The 25,815-nt window shown below is 39.5% G+C and overlaps 1 protein-coding gene across 10 annotated transcripts in view; it reads left to right on the forward strand.

Annotated features, from left to right (window-relative positions):
• CHD7 (chromodomain helicase DNA binding protein 7) overlaps window positions 1-25,815 on the forward strand; it is a 130,712-nt gene that overhangs the window by 37,423 nt on the left and 67,474 nt on the right. For all 10 annotated transcript variants that reach the window (XM_051843757.3, XM_051843760.3, XM_051843758.3 and 7 more), the window contains 2 exons: window positions 6,377-6,804; window positions 20,366-20,507. In XM_051843757.3, coding sequence (XP_051699717.2) covers window positions 6,377-6,804; window positions 20,366-20,507 — 570 coding nt within the window. The remainder of the gene's footprint in view (window positions 1-6,376; window positions 6,805-20,365; window positions 20,508-25,815) is intronic.

The following is a 25,815-nucleotide window of genomic DNA, read 5'->3' on the forward strand; positions in this document are numbered from 1 at the left end:
CTGGCATTTCATATTGGCATCAGTTCTGAGACCCGGCTACTCCACTTATGATCCAGCTCCCTGCTAATACACCTGGGAAAGTAGCTGAGGATGGTCCAAGTGCTTGGGCCCCTGCACCCATGTTGGGTGATCCTAAAGAAGCTTGGGGCTCCTGGTTTTGCACTGGCCCAGCCGTAGCTGTTGTGGCCATTTGGGGAGTGAACCAGTGGATGGAAGATCGCTCCTGTCTCTAACTCTGCCTATCAAATAAATAAAAAATAAATTAAAAAAAAAAGGATTAGAGTCATTGGGATGTCACAGATGGAACAGAAATCTTGTGAAGGGTCTGGAGAGATGCTTTTGAGAGAGTTTTCAAAGTAGGGAAGGAGTAGGCCTATTTAAAGACACAGGTTTATCCATGGGACAAAGTAGGGTCTTAAAATGTTTTCTGTTGCTGTTATGGAATACCTGAACCTGAGTAATTTATGCAGAAAAAAGATTTGTTTTAGCTTATGGTTTTGAAGGCTGGGAAGTTCAGGGTTGAGCAGCCCCACCTGGCAAGGGTCCCATGCTGCATCATGACATGTCAGATGGCATTGCATGATGGAAACGTGCAGGAGAACCAGCAGGCATGTGCAAAAGAGGAGCACATGTGTGTGAAAGTGAAGGAGGTGTCAGACTTGCGTGTAACAGCCCATCCTGGTGGGAGCTACTTTACTCCCTCCCTTTGAGCGGCACTTGGTGACTTAATTACCGCTTGTTTGTTACCTTTTATCTAAAAGGCAGAGACAGACAGACAATAGACAGACTGAGCAACTGGGATCTTCCATCTGCTGATTCACTCCCCGAATGCTGACAACAGCCAGGATGGCCAGGCCAAAACCAAGAATCAGGAAATCAGTGTGGGTCTCCCACGTGGTGTCAGGGATCCAACTACTCGAGCCGTTCATCGGCCGACTTGCCAGGATGTGCGGTATCAGGCAGCTGGATTGGAAGTGGGGCTGTCACTGTAACCAAGAACTGTGACAGGGGATGCAGGCGTCCCAAATGGCATCACAACTGCCATGCCCAAACACCCACCACTGATTACCTCTTGAAGACACCACTACCTCTCAGCACCATTATATCAGGGACCAGGTCCCCACAGATGAGTTTGGGGGGGAACAAATCATATTCTAACCATAGCAGTAGGTCTCAGGATTGATTGATCTGAGCTACAGTTCAATCAGATTAATTTTGAGAATCAGCTGAGGTAATGTTTGGTAGCCACAACAGGCAATAAGAATGTCAGTTATCTACATTTTTGACTTTGGGTGAAAAGTTAGTGATTATTAGAACTTAAGTAGAGTTTTCCTCCAAACCTGCAGAGACAGAAGTTTCCAGTTTTTTAAATTAAAAGCATCCCAACCTGTGGTTTAGGGTCTTAGAACTAAGGCTTTTATGGTATTGGAGAAAGCTAGCAAGCTGCTCCTTGGCCCTGTGCTGTGGCCACAGCCATCACCTGCCGTGGTGGACCCTGTGGAGGTGCTGGCTGATAGCATTCCAAAACTGCTCAGCAGAGGCTTCGTAAAGTGTGTGAGTTTTGTAGCCACATGTCTTGGGCTAGAATTCTAGTCTTGCCATTTTCTAGCTTTATAACTTTCAGTTAGTTAATCTCATTTATAAAGCAGCAATAGTATCATTCATGTACCAACTTTCTGGGGTTGTTCTAGGGACTGAAGAGTATGTAAAACTGCAGATCACGTGGCACATGTAGCTAATCATACAATACATGGCTATAAAACTTATCATTCCGTACAGAGGCCCAGATGGCTTCAGGACTTCCCCAGGTGGGTGGATCTTCAACACCTTCCCATTGTGCTGTGGAGGCCCTGCTTGAAGTGGCCTCACTGGCACTGTAGCATGCCTCCAGGTGGCAGACCAAGGGCTGCAGGGCAAGTGTGTGCAGCCTGCTCAGAATCATGGTGGTAGGGAGCAGAGACAAGACAAGTGGGAGATGGCTGCCAGACAGCAGCTTCTGGTGAAGGAACCGTGGCAGGCATCCTGTTCTCTCCCCCTGGGAGGGAGCTGATCCAGTTGGTCCAGGCATATAGGAAAGCATTGGTGTAGTTCCACTGCTATGTCACTCCAGTCACACTGACTGTAGAAATAGCAGAATTTAGTGTTTTGCACATTACAAATGCTGTTGGATAGTTTCTGTGGTATAACTCCCTTCCTAGATATATCGAAGATGCTTACTATTCTATATTTGATTAAAACTATTTAACATCAAATTGGATGTGATTGCTTGGTTCATGATGAGGGTTCATGGAAAAGTTCCTGGAAAATGGAATTAACGATAAGTTTATTTGACTGTAAAATTTTTTTGAATGCATGCATATGAGAGGTCTTCAGAAGTTTTATGGAAAATGCATTTTAATAAAAAACTATGCATAGATTTCAAAATATTTTACCCCAAAATAAACTTATCTTTTAATTCTAGTTTTCCATGGAATTTTGAAGAACCAAAATACATGTATGTGTTGAAAGCATTGTTCACTATTAGTATTACATTGCTTCCTTCAGCTACTTGATGCTGCTAGCAAGTTGAGTCTTCAGGACTAGGATTGAGGCAAAACATGGTGCAATAAGACAGCTTTTAAGTCAGAAAATGTTGATGAATTTTGGAAGTAGAGCATACTTGAAACAGATGTTTAACTTTCTTCCCTTTCTGCTCCTTCTAGTGATGATCCTGAGAATTTGGAGTCAGGCTTATTTAAAAGCAACAGAGGGGTTGCCTCAGCTCTCCTTTGATTAAATTTGCATCATCTCCCTTTTGCTGTTTTAAACTTATCTGTGTGTTTTTCCTAATTTATATGTCTGAGCAGTGGAGTTAAGGATAAAATGTTATCTTTAGCTTATGGTATTTTTTTCCCCAAAACACACACCTTGGGTCACTTTTATTTATTGTTTTAATATCAGTCATGCTGTTTAAGTTCCAGAATGTTATAGTACTGTCCTACAGTCCTTTTACATATTGTGTAATGTTCCAAAACGCATATGTAATATGATAAAAATATGTCAAACAGAATGTGCTATAAGTTGTATTTAAAAATACCTTTGCTACCTAACATTCTCCATGTTTGCTGTAATAAACGAGAGGTTTTTGGAATGCCCTGTATGGTAATATCACATGTTAATGGCATTGATTACCTGTCAGGCAGTGGGAATTGATGGGAAATGTCCGCTGTAAAATTAAATAGCATTGAGAAGACTGTGCCATGCATCCGGGGGTGGAGGGGTGGGGGCACGGGCGGCTGGGACGGGGGTGGGGGGAGACTTTGTCAGGGTATTACTGGGAGCTCCGGGTTTTTTTCCCCACATGATTAAGGCAGGCCATCTGTTCTTTGTTAAATGTTTACAAAAACAGCTTCTCTCTAAAAGATTTAAGGAGATGTAGGTCTGGTAAACACTATAATATTTCTGAGCACCTTTTTCACCCTATTTCAGATAGTACCAAAACATGATTCTGCTGCATATCAAATAGGATTGATACTTTTTGTATTTAATCTTTACTTTTTTCTCCTCCTTATGGAAGATTAAATTTTTTACTGAGTTACTAATTTATGACTTCATTTATTACTAAAAGGAACATCTAAAATGATTTGTATGCTAAACTGTGCAGATAAATTTTCAGTCTTTTTGTGTTATGTGTCTTATGCTTGTGCTGATTCATAAATGTATACCAGAGACTCTCTTGTTAAAAGCTGGTGTTCTTTTACTGGAGTTAATGCCATGCAGATTAAAGAGTGGTACACATACCTGCTATTAATTCACCTAAGTTTTAATCATTGTTTAGACTTCCCTCTTTCTTTCTCTTTCCAGGAACAGTTCTTTCTTCCATTTCCTGAAAAATAGCTTGTCCCAAATAATATTGATATCTGCATTATTTGCAAACAAACAAAATACTTTTTCCTTTTAAATTACAGTAGGAAATAATATGTAACAATTAACCAGACTTAAGCAACTTAAATACAGGAAAAAAAATCAGATCCATTAGGTAATGATAATTTGGACAGTGCATTGGTTGATGTTTAACAGTGTTTGTGAAGGAAAATACAAGGGCTAGAGGCAGATTTTTCAGTGTTCACTTCGCTGTGTCTTGCCTGTGCAGAAATCTGCTTGTGTGGACTTGTACTTGTGCACTCTTATTCCAACTTGACCCTTACATCTCTAGTCCTATTCATTCTTACTCTTTTTCACATCCATTCCCTCTTGGTCATACCAAGAGGTATGTGACCAAAGTATGCGACCAAGAAAGGGAAGTAGATGCTTTCAAGATAATTTAGTACTATGGGATCTTAGAAAAGACTTTGGAAATCATCTGACTCAAACCCTTCATTTTGCAGATGAAGGAACTAAACCCCAATGGGTGAAGTGATTTTCCCCCAGATAACGTAGCTTATAGTAGGGGCTGGACTAGAAGTTTAAATCTTTTAACTTAGAGTTCTGGGCTGTTTCTCTTATATGAGGGAGTCTTTACAAAGCTCAATGAAAAAACCAGGCATGGATTAAAAAAATATTCTGGGGCCAGCGCTGTGCTGTAGCTGGTAAAGCCACTGCCTGTGGAGCTAGCATTCCATACTGGCACCCATTTGAGTCTTAGCTCCTCCACTTCCACTCCAGCTCTCTGCTGATGGCCTGGAAAAGCAGCAGAAGATGGCTCAAGTACTTGGTCTTCTGCCACCCACATGGTGGACCCAGAGGAAGCTCCTGGTTTCAGATCTGCTCACCTCAGCTGTTGCAGTCATTTGGGGAGTGAAGCAGTGGATAGAAGTTTCATTCATTCTCTCTCACTCTCTTTCTCTCTCTCACTCTGCCTTTCAAATAAAGAACTGAATCTCTTAAAAAAAAAATCTGCCCCAAAATAAACTTATCTTTTCCATTCCAGTTTTCCATGAACCTTTTGAAGTACAATTATGCTAGTAAAGCTGGTGAATTGAATATAGGTTTCTTTAGTAAGCATGCAGGTTTTAGTGGGAACAATTTAACTACCTTCTTTTCAGGCAGTAATTTTTTAAAGATGTATTTTGGTCACGAGACACTTTGGAAATGGAATGAAACCTGTAGAGCCTTCACCAGAAGTGTGTCCATGTATAAAATTTCTTGAGGAAATGGACAGAGTTGGCAGAGCACTGAATTTAGGAAACGTAATTTCAAATCTGTACTCTGTCCCTTGCCATGTAGCCTTGGGTGGCCATATCACCACATTGAATTTGATTTCCTTTTTGAAAGAGGGGAGTAAATCACATTTTTGTTGTGAGAGTCAAGTGAACTAACACATGAAAGCATGCAGCTCAGTGCATGGCATAGATAGATGCTCAGTAAATCTTAGTGGCATTGGAATCTAACATACATGTTACCACATTTGGTTCTGGGCTGCCTCCTCTGCTCTTGGGAAGCCTTGTTTTATCTGGTGGTCTCCAGTTCCTGCCGATATAAACCCTGGCTGCCTTGCTTGCTCTGGCTCCTCTTTCTGTGGTGAGAAGCAAGGGATGTCGTGATTTATGGTGTAGATGATGATCTAGCCCTGCCCTGGTTGGGACCATGAGCTGTCGTGCAAGGAGCCTCTTCCTGTGATGTCAGGTCATCAGGCACATCCTGTCCCAGCTGCTGTTACTGTCTGCTATATTGGAGAGACAGTCTTGAGAGTTTCCCTAGTGGATGTCAGGAGTCTGCTGCATGGCATGTCAAATGAACTGTTTAGGGCCTCTCTGCCCGGTCAAATTTCAAAATGGAGAACTTTAAGAACTTAAGGAAAACATGGTTCCCAGTATCAATTCAGTAACCAATTCAAAGTCATTCAATTTGGATATGCATTTTTACTTTAACATTTGGATGTCATGTAAATCAGAAATGACCCGAAGATCTTTGTGTTGTGTTTGCACTTGGGTTTCAGACTTCACAGTACCAGAATCTTCCAGTGTACAGTAGGCTTGTTCTTTCTAAGAATGGCTGAATTGTATACCTTTGAGTTTCCATTGCCACACAAGGAGAAAAACCCCACTTAGATTTATTTTCTGTGGTTTAGCTTTTGCTGCTGTTCTGTCCTCACATAGGCTTTTTAAAAAATGGACAATATATTCAACTGAATGAGAGTTTTTCCTTCTGGAACTGAATTTTTAAAAATTATATGACTAAGTTGCTGCTTTTATTTTCTTACTTAAAAGCTTTCTTCTTAAAGATTTTATTCTTTGGTTAACAATAAAAGATAGATTCTGTAACTTGTATAGCTGGTAAATTATTTGCTACCTTGAGAGTAGAATACATTTCGGAAACATTTAGCTACTAACTTTCACTTCCTTTCTTCACTCTGAAGAATGATAAACTAATTTCAATTCCTATTTGTGTCTCTCAGCATTCTCCATCGGAGCCCTTTCTAGAGAAGCCCGTGCCGGATATGACTCAGGTTAGTGGACCGAATGCTCAGCTAGCGAAGAGCGATGATTACCTGCCGTCGATAGAGCAGCAACCGCAGCAGAAGAAGAAGAAGAAGAAAAACAACCACATCGTTGCAGAGGACCCCAGTAAAAGTTTTGGTAAAGATGACTTCCCTGGTGGGGTTAACCAAGAACTAAATAGGAACTCACTAGATGGGTCCCAAGAAGAAAAAAAGAAAAAGAAAAGGCCGAAGGTGAAAAAAGACCCGAAGGAACCGAAAGAACCCAAGGAGAAAAAAGAGCCCAAGGAACCCAAGACCCCAAAAGCCCCTAAGATTCCCAAAGAGCCAAAGGAAAAGAAAGCAAAAACTGCCGCGCCAAAACCCAAATCCAGCAAAAAGTCAAGGTAGGCAATGGGCAGAGACAACTGTCGCATGGGGATAGTACAGAAGTGACCTGGCGGGGCGGGGGTGCAGGGGGGGCACTGGTTCCTGTCGTTGTTGAGCTTCATTTCCTAATAGCCAAACTAAAAAGTGAAGGTTTTCATACTTTCTGAAATGTGGGACTCAATTATTACAAACTACTGATTTAGACAGCTTACTGGATTAAAAAAAGTTTACAAATGAATTTCTTATATTTTGTGAAAATTTGTCATTTAACAAATGGAACCAGGTTAACAGACAGCATAGTTGTTTGTAAGAGCAGACCAGCAACCTTGTGTTCAGTGATGCTGCAAAACTGAATAGGAAGGATTATGGAAGAAAGAAAGGTCACTGTATTTCACTAGGCACACTTCAACTCTGCTTCCCAGAAACTGGAACAGGGAGAATTAATTCTTTCCTCTTGGTAGAGTGGAGCCTTCCAGGGGCAGGGTTGAAATCCCCTTGGGTAATGTGGGAGAAATCAAATAGCACATACCCATTAGATATGCATCCAATAATAGCATGAATTTTAGGTTGTAAGAGAGGACCTCCTTACTCCATACTCCCCCCACTAACTCTGACCCCCCAGAAGGCCTATTTATTCCATAAGAAAAGCTGAGAGGAGAAGACATTGAAGACTAATTTTTTTCATTTGTGCTGAACATTTCTAACAACTGTTCTGAACCAGTTCCAAACATCTGAATCTATTTTTCAGAATATGGCTCATGTTAGAAAATATAGTTTCCAGATGGAAGTATGGTCAGACTTGGTTAATATAAACCTGTTTGCAAACTCCATTAGAAAATACAGTCTACCTCCTAGCCCCACGTGTGCATGTAAACACACACATGTAGATGCACATGCTCAGAACTGCAATTACTGTGGTCTTTTTGAGATTGCTGGCTATAAACCTTTCATGCTGTGGCTGCCAAGCCTGTTCACGTGCAGGTGCCCAGTTACTGTAGAGGAGATGAATTCTGTGACTAGAAAGATGTCCTTACTAAGAGAAAGAACAAGCATGGATTTTCAACTTTCCTCTCACCAATACATCATCCTGTGATATTTAAAGTCTGAATTACAGTCGTTTGAAAATTTTTGCCACCAATAGATTTTATTATCTAAATATCTGAATTGTATTCAATGAGTCATTCTTACTGGTAATTTAATGTTTGGGTTACTTGTGATCTTTCTTTGATGCTTGGTATATGGTCTCTTCATTGAAAATCTTTATTTTTTTCTCTTTTGAACATTCTTTTAAACCCATAAAATCTGTTTTCATTTATTTTAAGAAATATTTTATTACATGCTTATTATTTGCAGAGACTGAAGTATTAGGGTTGTAATGTTGGGCAAAGTAGATATGGTTAGAATTTCAGTCAGACTGTATGAGGTGGCTTTTAAAATATAAAATTGCCAAAATCTATTGTGCTTTTGGTAGAAAGGAGGAGGAAATCAAAGGAAAATCTAGAAAAGAATGTATTATTTTTTCTTAAACACAGGAATCTGTGTTCTAAACAAGCTTTCTGGGGCTCAAATATACCTGGCTTCAGTTTTCATCCTGATTTTTTTAAAATTTGTCACCTAATAGTAAACATTGTATAAAAACCAAAAAGGAGGAGAGCAACTGCTGAGCGCAGATAGTGACTTCACACTGCAGTCCTTGCCTTTGGTAGGAAAAAAAAGGATGTATTTTCTCCCAGGAAGAAAGTCTAGTATCACCCCTACCCCTGCTGTTGGTTGCCTTTGACTAAGAGTCTAAGTGCTTGTTATATCCAGTAGTTGTGTTTACCCCAAGTTATGTGAAGATAATTGAATGGGACACTTTTGATGAATCTGGAGATGGACAGAAGAAAACAGAATATGATGTAATGTGGTCCTGAGACTCAGGGGGTCACCCTAAGGGGCACAACTTAGAGAGGCTGTTGGCTGATTTACAATAAAGTATGGTGGTCAGATGGGTATGGCTGTCCATGCATATGGTAATTGAACTGAGATTTTTAGTAAATTAACAAACCGAATCATTATTTTGCTGAACCACATTGTTCTTTTGGTCAAATGAATTCAGTATGTCAAGTTGTGTTCTCCTTGCATTGCTAAGTCTAGAAAGGAAGCTGCACCCTGAAACAAGGATAACTAGAATGCATACAAGTACATGTAAATTCTGAATAGCATAGCAGAATAATTATGTAAATTGAATATGCAGTGATGAAGGTAATAGGGGGTTTGGGTTATGTTAGTGCTGGGGTTGAATTGCCGTAGCAGTTTGCTTTTAAGCACTGAAATACAACAGTGGCAATTTTGTTTTGCAAAATGTTATGTGATACCAGTTATTTCCATCTTTGAATAAGTTAACTTGATGAATTTGTTTATACAGAAAATAATTTCCCTACAGAGGGCTGAAATAGGGAATAAACAGAAGTGAAATGAAAAATTTAGCCTAGAACTACTCCCATCTCTGCTCTGCAGCCCTGTGCCATATCATTGATGCAGTTCTACATGCAAATGTGTTATTCTTTGATGGGGGTGAGGAAGTGACCTGCTGGTGCTCGTGGCTCTCTCTGCATTGTGTCACTGGCTGGCGGGGAGCAAGAATGGTCTGTGTTATTCATACACTTTGAAAAATAACCTACCGAGGGTGGCTGTTCTCAGGGCTGACTGTGTGCCTTTGTGGTGGTCTCCTCACTGCCTAGCATCCACGCCTTGTTCTGTAAAAGTGGCAGAAACTTGAATCTGTGGACATTTCCTAGATACCTGGAACTTCCAATAACCAAGGTATAGTCACGTATGTCTTTTCTACGCAGGGGAGCCTAAAAGAGTACCCAGAAGATGTTATATAGAATGATAGTGAAACAGAAAAAGATGTTCTGTGTCTCAGAAAGACATCTAAAATCTTAGTGTGAAAAATGGGCCACGTAGGAGTGTGGCTTTTTTTCTCCTTTCTCTTTTAACTTAACTATATTTTTTTTCTATCCATTTTTTTCTCTCTTGTGCTCTCCCTAGGTATCATTATAGCTTTGAAATATTGGCTGTTAATATTGAAAATAAAAGCTAAGGTTTTTGTGGGCTAGGGAGGATGCCATTTTGCATTTGCAGGGATTCATGGAGCTGAAATATGAGGATTTGCATTCTTTTCAGTGTGCTTTCTGTTGTGCATGCGTGGGCATTGTGAAACAAGAGAGAATTTGGAAGAAGTGCTTCCTCTGAGTGACTCTTGGAGGATTTAGTGGTCCATTTAGCTATATAAAGATTCCTTGAATGTACAGAAATAAGGGAACTTGGCCAAAAATTGTGACTTGACTGTTGAAGCTCCAGTTAAATGAAGCAATGTAGACTTGCTGCTAATGCAATTTCTAGGAACACATTCTGTTCCTTGCTCTCTTTCCTACTTGCTCTATTTCCTAGTGTTAGATTTAGCAGAAAAATAAAATATTATTTTTCAATTAAGAGTAAAGATGTAGTTTTATTTAAATTGGAAAATAAACTTATTCTCATTTTTTTAAAAAAAAAAAAGCACAAGTACCAGAAACATGTAAGGTATGCTTTTCTGCAAGATATATTATCATTATCAGTAATAGTTAATATTTGTGTAGCAGCTCTCTTCTGAGGAATTTAGCTTTTCAGATAACTTTTTTCTCAATTATGATTTAAGAGAGTAGCAGCATTTGCTTGAGAAATATTTATATTTATATTCAGTCAGTTAAGCTAATATGTATTTTATTATATGTTCTTGTGTATGTAAAATTTCTCCATAGAGATTATACATGAAGTGAATCATTAAGTCAGCTTTGCTACCGGGTGCAAAAACCCAGATAATGGGGCCAGCACTGTGGTACAACAGGTTAAGCTGCTGTCTGCAGCATCGGCATCCCATATGGGTGCCGGTTTGAGCCTGGCTTCTTCCCTTCCCATACAGCTTTCTGCTAATGTGCCTGGGAAAGCAGTGGAAGATGGCCCAAGTACTTGGGGTCCCTTCACCCACTTGGTGGACCCGGAGAAAGTTCCTGGCTCCAATCTGGCCCAACTCTGACCTTTGCAGCCATTTGGCGAGTAAAACAAATGATGAAAGATCTCTCTCTCTCTTTCTCTCTTTCTCTCTTTTTCTTTCTCTCACTCTCTGTCTCTCCCTCTCCCTGTAAGTCAGTCTTCCAAAATAAATAAATCTTAAAAAACCCAGATAATAAAGATGTCTTCCTGTTAGATACGTAGATAGGTAATAAAATAAGCCAACTGCTTTTTTTTCTTTCTTTTGCTCACATGGTGATTTATTCTTGATGCAAGACATTGGACAAGTGGAAAGACAAGTATTTTGGATGCTGTGTCTGAGAAAGGGGATGTAGATTTCATAAATGTATGGTTGTAAAATGGACTTGAGAACCTTTTCCACGTTGGCATTGAATGAGGAAGAAAAAGTATCCATGAGTGTCCTGTGACTGCCCACTGACCTCTGCCCCATCTCTGTGACTCAAGAGTGGGACCAGGTGCCCCTTTCCTGCAGTCTCGAAGCTTATTTTCTCTTCACAAAGGGACTTTGGGGTCTTTTATATGTCAAGGAATTCATTCCTTCATTATAGGCACCTCAGGGACTTTCCATTACCAGTAAGGAGCGCACCATGGCCTCCCTCTACTTAAATCAACTGAGCAGAGTAGGAGAGTCGTTAGTCCCGATCCTGATGTCTTTGACAACATGTGGTTCAGTTTCTAGGCATTGGAGGAAGAGAATGCTTAACAAAGTTGACCCTTGAGAGCAAGTTCTGCTGGGTGCAGGTATGGACCACACTGGGCCTGCTGGAAATTCACTTCTGCTCATGCAGTGAGCTGCAGTGGACTTCAAAGCAAGGCCTGCTGCTGCCACTTTGGTTTGTGTGGGAGAGGGTGATGTGGATCCCACTTTCAACTCTGACCGCACCCGTCAAATGAGAGTTGAGAGGTGAGGAGGCCACGAGTAGCAGTGGGATGTTAAAGGGAGATTGTTCTGGAGACCCACTCCTTTGAAGTCTGTGTTAAGTGGAATTTCAGGGTGGAGCATGTGTGCCATGGCAGAAGTGGTTGTGATGTTAGAGGTGAGAGAAAGAAGGAATCATAAGCTGCTTTTTTATTTTTAATTGAAAAATGTCCATCTATTTGAAAAATCTTTGGAAAATAGGAAATTCTGTGCAAAGGTGAAGTTTGTCACCTGATAGGTAAGGACCCTGTTGCTGGTTGTCTTCTGCCTAGACAAAGGCTCCCAAGTTCACTGAGCACCCTGGAAAAGCCATGAACAGACAGCATCAGTCATCTGAAATACCAAGCTTCACTTCAGCCACTTTTTTATAGCAGTCTGTGTGGCTTCACTTTAAAATGTTAAATATGGAAACAGAGTGTGAATGAAAGAAAAGGTACTTTTTAAAAATAAACATTAGAAAAGCAACAGTCTTAAACTTCTATTAGAATTTTGTGTGTTCAATTCTGTATGAACAATATAATTTCAGGGGAATTTGGCTTCTTCTGTGAGAAGTATTTACCCCTTTGTGGTTTTACCATTTGATCTAGCCAATTCTCATCCTATTACAGCACCTGATTGAAATGTGGGTGGAGAAAACATCTCATTTGTTTATTAGTTACACAGACAGGTCAGAGAAAACATTATGAACTAAGGGAGTGAGTTGCCGACTCCCAGATTTGCGCCTACTTTTCCCCCTTCTGGATCCTGGAGATGTGCACGAAGCGAGGTGGCATCTTAGAATGTGGCACACATAGTCAAGTGTGTGCCCTGCAGCTTGGCACTTGGAAGAGTTTACTGTGGTAAAAGACGGGTCCAAGTCATGCTTTCTGCATCCGCTTTGAGATGTCTAATTTGTTTGATTCTTTATGTTGTATTACAGTGACAGAAAAACCCACATAACCGGAGTGGCTAGCATCTGTTGAGCTCCTGTGATGAGATGACATATTAGCTGACATATTTCTGTGGTATTTCTGATAGATCTTAACAATCCATAGGACTATAACTCGAAGATTTTCTATGATAGTTCTTGCCTGCATAGCAAAAGGTTTTTTCTCTAGAATATATTCAGTATTAAAAGAGGATCCAGCTCTTTCAGAAAAGCTCTCTACTGTGCTCTTTTTATTTATTTTTTATTTGTAGCATTGTCATTTTAAAAGATAGTCAAGACTGTAGCTATCCTAAAGATGGGGTCCCAGTTGTTAATGGAAGAATTAAACTTATCCTGGGATGACCCCAAGTAGCAGAAGATGTTCACCAGGAAAAGTTTCAGAAGCCTGATGGATACGGCCACTGCTGGACTCTGAGGAGTTCTCGGTGAGGAGTGTGAGGATGCCTTTGTGCCGGTTTCAGGACTCAGACATGCGCTCCCAAGCCAGGGGGTACTGGCTCCAGTCTTAGGACTGCTGTATTTTGGGGCCAAACCATAACCTGTCTGATCCACATCTGTGGGATATTTGATCATGAAGTTCAAAGGCGAGGCATGTTGAACTAGAAATACACAATTTAAATGAAAGCGAGTTGGACTTCTGGATCTTCTCTATTTTTTTTTTTTTTTTTTTTTTTGCTATTCCTTTGTTAAAACCCAGCACAGTTAGTGTAGTAAGAGAGTACTTGATTCTATAATAGCTACTTAAGGTAGCAGTTTAAGTTGAATTTGTTGTCATACAGGTGTTTTATTCAGTGACTTTCAAAGAACTTAAGAAATCTGTTAATTGTCATTGAAATTGTATGTTCATAAGTAAAACAGAATTCCTTCTTCTCTGTGTTTCTCTCAGAACTCTTCCTGTCTCTTTTTCTCAACTATAAGAGTAAGGTGAAGAATTTATGAGTGCATTTTAGGAGATGGGGGTGGCAACACACCTGATTGGAGTGAAACATGTGGGTGCCAGGCCAGGGGATTCAGAACACCGAAGATGTACAGGGTAGTTTACAGAATGGCAGACACTTTTGTGGTGTACTGAGCACCTGGGGCCTTGGCCTAGGGAGTGCCTGGTGTCTTGGTGTAAAGATGTTGGCCTTTCAGAGTTCATCTCTTTCCTTGTTAGTATATTCTGTTTATTCTGTGGTCTGTATTTTATCATAATCTAGGTTTGCTGTTCAATTTTAGTCTTAGGACTTTACGCAAAAATTTTTTGGTGGGGTTTTTTACTTTTTTTCAATTTTCATTGTTTTAAATGTTTATTAAATAGATAGGGCTTAGAGGAAATCCTGTTTCTTGAGATGCTACATGCTCTTCTCTACTGGCTCTGAGCCTTTGACCCTAACTGCCAGCTGTGCATTTTATTACGATAGCCCAGATCTTTTAGATTTATTCATTCGAGGGGGGGGAGAGGAGAGAGAGAGAGAGAGAGAAAGAAAGAAAACAAGCTCCCCCATCTGCAGGTTTACTCCCCAAATCCACAGTGGTTGGTCTCCCATTTGAGGAGCAGGGACCCAACTGCTTGAGCCAGCCCTGCTGCCTTTTTGCAGGGTCTGCACTGGGAGGAAGCTGGAACCAGGAGCTGAGGCTGGGTTTTTAACCCAGCTTCTCTGATATGGGAAGTGGGTGTCCTAGCTGGCATCTTAGCCACTAAGGTTGCATTATGTCACAAGCACATCCCATGTGGCATCCTGTGCCACAAGTGTCTCTCTCATATTTTTAAGGTTTACTTCTTAATTAAAAAGCCTTTTTTGCACATGAAGTATAAGAATATGGTTCAGTACATTTCCTTTTTCTCCTAAAAGATTATACTTTTACATTTGGGGGAAAGTCTATCCCCTGAAAACGAAACTGGTGAATCTTCAGCTTCAGAGTTAATTTTCCTACAATAGGATGGGATAAGTCTAACTTATCCCAGAGCAAGGGCCTGTTGTCCAGCAGTCTTCATTAACCGACCATATCCTTCTAACCACATTTGGTTCTGCAATGTCATTCCTTTCCAAATTTTCTCTGTATTGAGGAGTTATATTTCTTTTTTTAAATTTTTTTAAGGATTTATTTATTTATTTGAAAGACTGAGTTACAGAGAAAGACAGAGATCTTCCATTTGCTGGTTTACTCCAGTACCAAATGGCCACAATGGCCAAGGCTAAGCCAAGCTGAAGCCACGGTGCCTGGAACTCCATCTGTGTCTCCCACGTCGGTGGCAGGGGCCCACCTGAGCCATCTTCCAGTGCTTTCTCAGGCACATTAGCAGGGAGCTGGATTGGAAGTGGATCAACTGGGACATGTATTGTTGCCAGAGTTGCAGGTGGCTGCTTAATCTGCTGCACTACAACTGCCCTCTAGATCTTAAAGCTGATACTAATCTCTGTTTACTTTTTATTTTGTAATAAACCAGGGCAGCTACTTGATTTTCTAGTAAGTTCAGAACATTTGTATTAAGCCTTATTTAGAAAGCCAGTACTCTTTCTCAACAAAAACAATTACCAATACTGTATTCTAACTCAGAGGAGTCTATCCAATCCCATGGGGAGTAATAGCATTCAGCCTGTCCTCATGGGCTCTCCCAGTCATAAGCTGATAGTGAGTCCTTCCATAGGGTGTATTTCCTAAATGTCCCTCCATGTGATAAATAATACTGTCTGAATACAAAGTTTGTGTTTCCCTGATGTTTCATTCTAAGAGTTCTTACAAAGATGATGTACACTTTGATGACATTAGGAGTAAAAGCAGAACTCTGGACCTTAATCACTTAGCTGTGTACTCTGAGCACAGCTAACAGCCCAATAGCGTAACCTCATTCCCCTAATGGGTTGTAAATATAAAGCCAGTAAAGGAACAGAAGTCATTCACAACTCCAGCAGCATCCCTGGAAAGATGTTCTCTTTCCAAACTCACAAGGCCTTGCACAGCTTGAGCAGTAGCTGGTTCTGTGTCTCAGTCCCATCCTTGTGAGTGCATGGTCCTGTGTCTTAGTTTCCATCCTCATGAATGGATAGTTCTGTGTCTCAGTCTCTTTCCTTAGGGGAGTACATGGTTTGTGTCTCATTCGCTGCTCTCAGGAGTGCATGGCTCCATGTCTCAGTCTCTCTCCCTGTCAGTGGATGGTTCTGTATCTTGACTACATCAGTAATGGGAGAGGAAGATTAGGACATGGAAAAGAATTTGTGTGTTATGGGGGGGAAGTAAACAGGGTTCCCAAAGTTCATGCAATTAGTATTCATGAAAAACCTATGCATGGATTTCAAAATTATTTTGTACCAGAATAAACTTTTCATTTTATTTTTTATGACTTTTTTGAAATATTTTCATGTAGGTGGTGTTCTATTGGTTTTGAAAATCACTAAGTTTTCTATGTTTTGGTAATAATTTAGTGCCATTTTACCTGGCTTCGTAGGTATTTCATCATAAAGAAGGACACTATTTGGGGTTTTCTTAGGTGAGTAAGAGCTACATAGTGTACTTACTCATTGTTATTACTTATGCTGTTTAGCATAATAGAGGGTCTTCAAAGTTCATAAGAATGCATTCTATGCATAGATTTCAAAATTTTTGCTTCAGTATAAACTTTTTAATTCCATCTTTCCAGGGTATTTTGAAGCACCTGGCAAAAGTAATCCACCTGAGTAGGCAGTAGGAAAAAAGATGAATAAGACACAGTTCCTCAACTTCTTAAACTTATGGGATAGCTGGAGAAAGACTACACACACACACAGGGCTTTGACTTTAATTTTAATACATTGCAGTAATGTTAACACTGAATTTTGTGTTTTAAATATCCCTTTTATGGAGTTCATTGTGTGGTATATATGTGGAACAAGATTGTGATTGTCAGAAAACACTTCTTAAAAATGAGTGATCAGTATCCAAGCTGAGTCTTGAAGATGAGTAGGTTGGGACAAAAGTGTTAGGAAGGGGAGAGGTGGATTGTTCTGGCAAGTTATTTCTTTATGCCTGGAGAAAAAGGGTGTGAGGAGAGTAGAAAAATAAAGCTGATCTTGCCCGTTGTAAAACTTACAGAGGGCCTTGTCCAGCAATACCGAGAATCTTGGATGTTATACAAGAATGACCCAGTCAGACTTGCATTTCAGCTGGTTACTCTGGTGACATGTGGAGATGGGTTGCAAGTAATGTTTGGGTGGTATCACCATGACATTGAGCTGGGAAATGCAGGAGGCAGAGCAGGTCCAGGAGGGGAATAAGGGCAGACATGACGTCTTCAAGGATGGAAGTTGAAAGTGTTCCCAGCACATGGCTAGTTTTTCTGGTGATTCCACTTATCAGTGATGTGTGGTGGCCAGCCTTGGCTAAGTCCCATGGGTGAGCATCACTGAGCTGTTAGGGTGCATTGAGGTTCTTTCTATCTCAGCACCAAGCAGCCTTCTCCTCAATATCGGAGGGTTGGTTTGAGAGATGTTACTTATTACCAACATAAACTTGTCCCCTGCATTTGGAAGAGCTTGCCTCTTTGCACATTCAGGTTTTTGTTATAATTTGGAAGAATAATGCATGTATGGCCATGTTTTGGCTTTGACTTGTAAGAAGCCAGTTTGAAGCTTACATATTTAAATAGTGAGTATGGGTGTGGACTCTGCTTTCTCCACTAATTGGATCCTCGGTAGCCTACACTTGTGGCAGTGGGAGGCTATTACAGTAGCCTGGATATGAAAGGATACCTGTCTGAACTGAATCAGGGGAAGAATGCACTGTGGGACTGTTTGCTTGTTTATTCCTTTAGTTGGTGGTTGGGAATTTTGATGAAGGATTTCTCTCCCATTTGTGTTGCTTAGATGAAGTGATCCTTGCTGAAAGTGAGGGCCTGCCTATTAAGTGTCTGCCATTGATTGGCCCAAGTGTGCCTGAGCCATGGCCATAAAAGACTTCTCAGACCTGACTGCTTGTCTTCCAGATGTGTGTGAATGTTAACCATCTGTGCCTGACACTGCCTTGGCCGTCTTCCATTATCTCATTTAAACCTCCTAACGAATCTTGGAGGAAAGTGTAATTATAAACCTTTACAGATGAGAAAACTGAGGCTCAGGGAAATTAAGTGACTTATCTAGGGTCACAGGCTGTAAATGACAGTTGGAACTTGCACTAAAGTGTGTCTGACTCAAACCAATGCTCTTATCCACCATACTATATTACCTTCCTTTATTAAAAGAAAAATTTTGACTTTGTTCTTTTGGGGGTCAAAGCAGTTTTAATACACCTTAGTTGAAAAAATCTAAATTAGCTTATTCCAAAAACAGTAGCAAAGGCCAATTAGTTTAATTTTGTTTCATCCTTGATTGTAGTGTCTGTCCATGGACACTGAAAATTTTGTTACCCCCCCCCCTTTTTTTTTTGAACTTCTTATGGTGTTCTTCAGTTTGTATATTGATGCACAGAAATTCTTAGCTGTCTCTGAGCATTAATAGTGCCAAGTCTGATGAGTTAGAAACCTTTCAGTAATCAGATCTAGGGTAAGTGCTTTCTGTGGCTGCAGGCTTTTTGTCTAAGCATTTGGAGAGGTCCTGTCTGACTTTCAGCCATCTTGGAGGTTCCCTACAGTTCATTCTTGGGAAGGGCAGATGCAAAATCATTAGCAATTCTCCTTCAGCAAATTGATGTTTCCTCAAACCTGGGCTCCGGTTGGCTTCCAGACAGTAAGCCTTTTACTCCTGTAGGACATTGCGTGCAGGGCCCGGCAAACCCTCTAAATTAAAGTGTACTTCTTCTTTCTGGTAGAGAGGTCACCGTGAAAAGCACTAGCTGCCAAGTCACTTTACCTGGCAATGGTTCAACTCTTTGACAGGCTTACCTCTGATTTAAACAAATTTGAGAAATATGTAAAGTTTTGGAAGCAGTTTTGCACTGATTTGATAAAAGAAACCACAAAACACTGCAGCGCAGGTGTTGAGAATGTTTGAAAGCTGATTGAGGGAAGCAGATGGCTTTAGTCAGTGGCATCCAGCCAAAAGAGCAGGTGCTGGTCATGTGACCGCTGGTTACCAGGGTAATCTGATTGCTCTTGGCGTGCAGATGAAAGGAAAGGGGCCCAGTGTTCAGCTGTAGTATTGTATAATTTGTGGCAGTTAGAGCGGAAATAAATGCTGGAAATGGAGCCTCATAGTAGGGGAGACTTCTGTCCATGTGTAGCGTAAACACCAGGACAGTTGGATGAGGGACTGTTGGTATGGATTTTTTTTTATTTAAAAAATATTATGCTTTCTGTGGATCTTTTGAGGACTTAAAAGTTTTTAGCACACCGCCTTTTAGAAAAAAAAATGAATGAAAAAGAACTCTTTAAACTCAATTGCTCTTTGCTGTAAACTTGGGTGGTTTTAAGTTATTTCCTTATGTGGCTACTTGACTATACTAAAATGTTAACAAAACAAAATGGAAACAGGCTCTGGGCATTTAAGAATAACACATTTAAGAGGATCAAATATTTTATTTATTAATTGAAATATATGTTACAGATGTGATTATTATCAGTTCATTTGAAATATTTTATGTGGCACATGCTTTACTCAGAAGCATATGGATATTTTGGCCTCTTTTGTAGTACTGAGGTTAAACCATGCTGTTTAAATTACATTCTATCAGCACACTTTTCTGGGCATTTACAAATGTCAGTAAATGTTTTTGAAATACATCTTTTTTCAAAATTTAATAGAATTTGAGGTTCCCTAGAAATAATAAAAAGTAATCATTACTGAGGTTAAATTAGTCTCAATGTTGATTAAGAAAAGAAAATTGGTGCTGAAAAGTTGTGTGACTAGCTTGGAAATTGAAGTGGAAGGTAGCATTGAGAGTATATTCTAGAAGAATGTCAAGTTAATGTTCCAGAGACAAAGGTAAATTTAAAATATTTTTTAGAGTTCATTCATATGTTATGTCTCATAGCACACAAGTCTTATTAATATTTGTCAGAAACAAGAAACATGCTGTGGAACATGTACTTGAATTATTGTTTCACCCTACCATATTTTTTTGTATTTCGGAGACCAACATTTTGAATAAAAGATTAATTATTATTTTTAAAAATGTATAGTATCAAAGTAAATATTATTTTAAATGACAGATATAATATCAAGTGAAGTTAGGTAAAACAGGAAGTTGCTGTATGTTGGTTATATTTTATAAAGATAATAATTGTATAAAAATGTCATGGGATGGCACAAAAGAGGACACCTAGTAGTCCTGGTCAAAAGAGGACTTGAATAGGAGTATGTACAACTATCTGCAAGAGACACAAAGAAATGCTCATTATGCTGCAGTTGTCCACGAGCTTTAAAAAGAGTGTTCTGTACCTTAAAAACTTGATAGCAAAACTCATTCATAATCTGATTTTTCATTATAGTTTGGTGCATAAGCAGGGATTTTGATAAATGAACAAATGTACTGTGTGTGATATTGGGAGGTTTTGCATGCAATTTCTTTTTAATTAGGTCAGATACTTGCTAAAGGTCATCAGTATATAGTTTCACCCTAAAAACTTAATTGAGAGTGCCATTTTACTATAAATGCCCAACATGTGTTAGTTCATCAACTGTCATTGATATTTTAGGAATACTAATGTGGGAAAATAAAGTATGGGGACGTGTGGAAAACCACATTAAAAAGTGAACACTAAGTGATCCACTTTGAATTCTAGTAATAAGAAACCTGATTCAGAAGCAAGTGCTTTGAAGAAAAAGGTCAACAAGGGAAAAACAGAAGGTTCTGAAAATTCAGACTTAGACAAAACGCCCCCACCATCTCCTCCTCCTGAAGAAGATGAGGACCCAGGTGTTCAGGTAATACCATTGTTCTGATCCCTGCGCCTTGGTTATTTAGCATGGGTAACCCAAACCCCATGTAGAGTTCACCAGACCTCCCCTATCATTGTTGTAGAGATGCTGTTGAGATGTCTGTATTGTTATTGGGAACATTATATCCATAGTGATAAAATCTGGGTGTGCCAACGGCAAGTTAAACTCCTGACCAGAGCTGCTTGGTTTTTGCCATCTTTGACTCCATAATTCATGATACAGAGAACCTTCATTTATTTCCAAAAATGCATATTTTACTTTTTATGTGTGTTATCATTAACATATTGGTTAATATATCAGTATATTGGTTCATTTAAAGTACAATGTATATTTTAAAATTTCTGTTAAGTTTGATTGTCAGTTTTATTTTTATGTTTTTGAATAAAAAAGCAAACTGTAATATGTAGCTTGAAAGAGTTTCTGACACCTGATGGTCAGAGCTGAGGTATATTCAGGTAACACTGAAGTTTCTCTGAACAAGTCAGTGGCTTTCTCAATGGTGACGATGTAGAATTTCCCAATGCTAGCTTCTCCTGACATTTGGAGAATTTTATAGAAATGAGTTAAAAAACTAGCCCTGAAATACCTACCAGGAATTTGGGTTCTGTCTGTAAAGCATACTGCCTTCACTGATTGTACTGCGAGGGACCCTTACACGTGACAGTTAAAAATTATTTCCCCGTTAGGTTCCCTGGAAGCGTGCCAGCATGGTCTGCTGGGACGGCTGGGAATGTAACTTGTGTGAATGACATCTAAGTTATCAGGGAGCAGTTACCCGGGAGTTCTACTGGAATAGGAGGCCAGCCTCTAGGAGCTTACTGCATGCTCAGGACTCTTCCTGTATCCCTACCAACTAGGATCGAAAGATTTGCAATCTGTTCCTCTGTTCTGTTGAATTTCAGATAGTTTTGGGGTGTGAGTGTGTATATGTGTGTGTTTATTTTAGTAGAACTCCGTAATAGCTATAACCTCACAGAAAGACCTAAGCTAAAGACTGAGAAGGGGGGAAAAGGAAGGAGAGGGAGTGTGACTGGGTGTGTTGTGTTTTGTTTTGATTTGGTTGTACAACTAACAGTGTGGGTTAATTATATAATTTCCTTTTATTTTGTATGTAAGTAGAAAGATACTGGGAAGGTAAGTATATATCTTTTTTAAATTGCTTAGGGATTTTGAACTAAATCATTTGAACAATTTGGAATTTTGTTTTTGTCCTTAAGAGTGTTTTTTCCTGATTTGTGTTTGCTTGAAGTAGGACCTATAGGACTGCAGTATTTGGACCATGGTTAAGATGTATTCATATTAACCAAGAGAATTGTTTTCTTTTACAATAACTGCTGCTGTTTAAAAAAAAAAAAAGTGTTCTTTGTATTAATTCAAATTCATTGGATTTTATGAAATACTAGTGTTTTGATTTTTTTCTTTTGCATTTCACTGTAGAAAAATGAAATTGCTATAAATGAGCATTAGTACATCCTTTCTAATTGGCTGGTGGTTGACTGTTATGGGTTCAGTACCTAAAATAAGCAACCACAAAGGAGACCTGACTTTGAAGGCAACGCTTTCTTGCTATCTCTGACACAGGAAGTGATGCTGGCCGGTTGTTTATTATGTTTCTTCCTGTAACAAATGCATGAAGGGTTTAGAATTAACATCCTTGACTTTTATGATTGATTTACTAAAGTAAATGTCATATAATTGTAACGAACTCAAAATTGTGTCACAGGGTATTAGAACAGTGATATCAATTTTCTATTCTGTATACTGTTTTAACTATAGGTATCTTTTTCTAAAGCAATTCAGTTTTTTTTTTTTTTTTTTTTTTTTTTTGGACAGGCAGAGTGGATAGTGAGAGAGAGACAGAGAGAAAGGTCTTCCTTTGCCGTTGGTTCACACCCCAATGGCTGCTGCAGCCGGCGCACCACACTGATCCGAAGGCAGGAGCCAGGTGCTACTCCTGGTCTCCCATGCAGGTGCAGGGCCCAAGCACTTGGGCTATCCTCCACTGCACTCCCTGCCCACAGCAGAGAGCTGGCCTGGAAGAGGGGCAACCGGGACAGAATCCGGCGCCCCAACCAGGACTAGAACCTGGTGTGCCGGCGCCACTAGGCGGAGGATTAGCCTATTGAGCCGCGGCACCGGCCAGCAATTCAGTTTTAAAAACTTGACTTCTTATTTTAGTATCAGTTCAAAAGTTTTGAGTTATGATTTAAATGAAATTCTTTTTTTTTTTTTTTTAAGATTTACTTGTTTTTATTTGAAAGGCAGAGTTACAGAGAGGCAGAGGCAGAGGCAGAGCCAGAGAGAGAGAGGTCTTCCATCTACTGGTTCACTCCCCAAATAGCCGAAACAGCTGGTGCCGGGCCAATCTAAAGTCGGGAGCCGGGAACTTTTTCCAGGTCTCCCACAAGGGTGCAGGGGCCCAAGGACTTTGGCCATCCTCTACTGCTTTCTCAGGCCATAGCAGAGAGCTGGATCATAAGACGAGCAGCTGGGACTTGAACCGGCGCCTGTATGGGATGCTGGCACTGCAGGCGGTGGCTTTACCTGTTATGCCTCTGCACCAGCCCCTTAAATGCAATTCCTATATTTCCTTTCCATCCACAAAATCTTTTCAGGTAATAATAGTTTAACAGGTCATAATAGAAGCATATAGTAAATCATTTAACTTTACATTAGGAAATTGTTAAAGGAGCCTTGATACCCAAAATAAATGACTTTATGATCAATTATTATGTGGAGAGTAGAATAACCATTTAATATTGCAGAATTTCAGAAAATTGAATTCTAGTTGTATTTTGTATTTCACCAGTACATAATTTCTGTTTTAAAGAAGAAAAGCCCCCTTGTTTACTGGAATGTCTCTTGAATATCAGAGTGGGATTTAGTGTAAAGTGGAATTGTCTTAGACTCTCTCCAGTCACTTATGTTGGAAGAATGCTGTGACAGTGTGGCCTCAAGCATGGAAACCTGGTAAAACATCACAGATGGATCATTAGCAGCACATTCCTCTTTATGGTAATGGCATAAAGATGGAAATATAAATTACTCCATTTCAATTTAGTTAAATTGACATATCAAATGAAATACAGATACTGTGCTAAATTTTGCAAAATTAAAACATTGTTCTTGGTAATGGCCTTTTATGGCTTAAAGAAATTGATGGCCTAGAAGTGAGGAATGGCAAAGTGGGCACTAGAGCAGCAGGAAGTAGGTCAGCCTTGGGAAGAGGGAAGGGAAGCTGTGCACAGTAACTGGGCCATTTTTCTTTGGAAAGCTGGCGCTGAGTAATGATAACTTTAATCCTTCTAATTGCATTTTGCAATGCTTCCAATGAATTCCCTTATGTGATCTTCACAGTATTTGTCTGAGGTCATTACTGTCATTAACCCCATTTTACAGACCAGGACACTGAGGTCCACAAAATAACTCACCCAAGGTCACATAGGAGTCAGTGCTAGTTCAGACAGGGCTCATGAGGTCAAACTGTCTCCTGTGATGTGGGGAAGAATTCCAGAGAGCAGAACACTACTGGTTTCTGCACTGCCTTGACCTGGGGTTGATTTTCTTGGCAGTTCTGAAGCTTTGTCCTGGAGAGGAGGATCTGAGGAGGAACCTCTCCTTCAGGTCATCGCTCCTGGCCTAAGCCACTAAGAAGTCCGTTAGTAAAAATTACCCCGATGGTCTCGAATCAGAAAATTGCTTTGTGCCTCTGCAGTTATAACTGTGTAGTCTTTGCGTTTGTGTCATGGACTGTCTCAGATCACTTTTTGAGAGCAAAGAGAACACAAACTAATAAGATAAAAATCAGTCTCACTCTTTGGGGAAAGTGATGGGATTGAGTTAGTTCTGACTTGAGAGGTATCCGTGTCTGTTCTGCCTTTGGAGCACACAATGGTGGTTTTACTCCTCTCTGCCTCACTGTCCCAGTATTTCATAATTCTTAGGAAAAAGTTTATATAAAAGTGTTACTTGTCTCAGTATTCTTTGTATTTCTTCCATGGGCTTTGGAAACTCACTAAGTTGTAATATTCTTGCATTAGCAATTTAAAACTTACATGTGTCATTTTCAAACTCAGATTTTATCAGATATAATAATGGAAAGGTTATTTCTGCACATTTTTAATTAACATTCAAAGACATTTCTTTGTTAAAAGGTCAAACAATGTAGAGTTATTTTGAACAAAAAAGTAAAGCCTCGTGTTGTGCTCCATTTATTTCTCGCCCCAGAATTAATAGCTATTTAAAATCTGTGTGTGTCTTTTCAGATTTTTTTCCTGATGTTGAAAGCATACACACGTATATATTTCTGTTTTGAGCAGGTATTCATTGAGGCATATGGAAATGAACAAGACAGTTTCCTTATCTTAAGAAGTTTATATGTTGATGACCCACACAACCAAATAAATACACAAAATGTTTTATTTATCTTGAGTAGAATCACACACTATTTACTGTTGTGTGATTTGTTTTTCTTTCTGCTTAACGATTTATCTTGCAGGTAGTTCCAGGTGTGTAGCTTCCTGGAAGTAGAATTGCTTAGGCAAAGGATTGCCATGGTTTAGTTTTTGATAGACAGGACCACATCGTCCTGCAAAGACTGGACTGTGTTATAGTTTGACCATAAGACTATGAGAAGACCTATTTTGCCAATGATTATACTGTTGCTAGCTATTATCAGTCTTTTTCATTTTAACCAGCATGTTAAAAATTTTAAATTAAAAAAAGTAAAATTACTTTTTGAAAGTCAATCATTATGACTGATTCAGCCCTTCATTTCTTCAATCCTTTTCCAAACAATTCTTTCAGGACCCAAATTAGAATACAAAACCTTTTATTTAGGTGACCTTCTGAAATATAATGGGTATCTTGGGTAAGTTTATGACAACATTTTTATAGACATTTGTAACTTACAAACTATCTTCTAATGCATTTACTTTTTTAGACTTTTTATGGGAAAAGTTTTGAAGCATAGAAAAAGTAAAGCAAATAATATTGTGAACCCCTGTAGAACCCTTACTTAGCTCTAATGTTGCCATCACTTTTGACAGACACCCTGGCTGAGTTAGAAACAAAAGTTGTTGTTATTTCCAGTCCTGAAAATGAAGGACACGTAGCTGGGAGTGTTAGAGTGACAGCTCTCCCTGGCATCAGACTCTGCATTTCCTAGTTTTCTGTTATCTTTGTTGCTGCAATGATCTGTTGATGTGATTTTTATATCATTAAATTATCAGCTTTTCTTTAAGATCAGTTTTTTTAAAAATACACTTTACCCTTCTGAGCCATTATAGTATCA

Source organism: Oryctolagus cuniculus, chromosome 6 (genome assembly GCF_051225735.1).
Source record: "Oryctolagus cuniculus isolate XC-2025 breed Fujian yellow rabbit chromosome 6, ASM5122573v1, whole genome shotgun sequence".
Lineage (NCBI taxonomy): Eukaryota > Metazoa > Chordata > Mammalia > Lagomorpha > Leporidae > Oryctolagus > Oryctolagus cuniculus.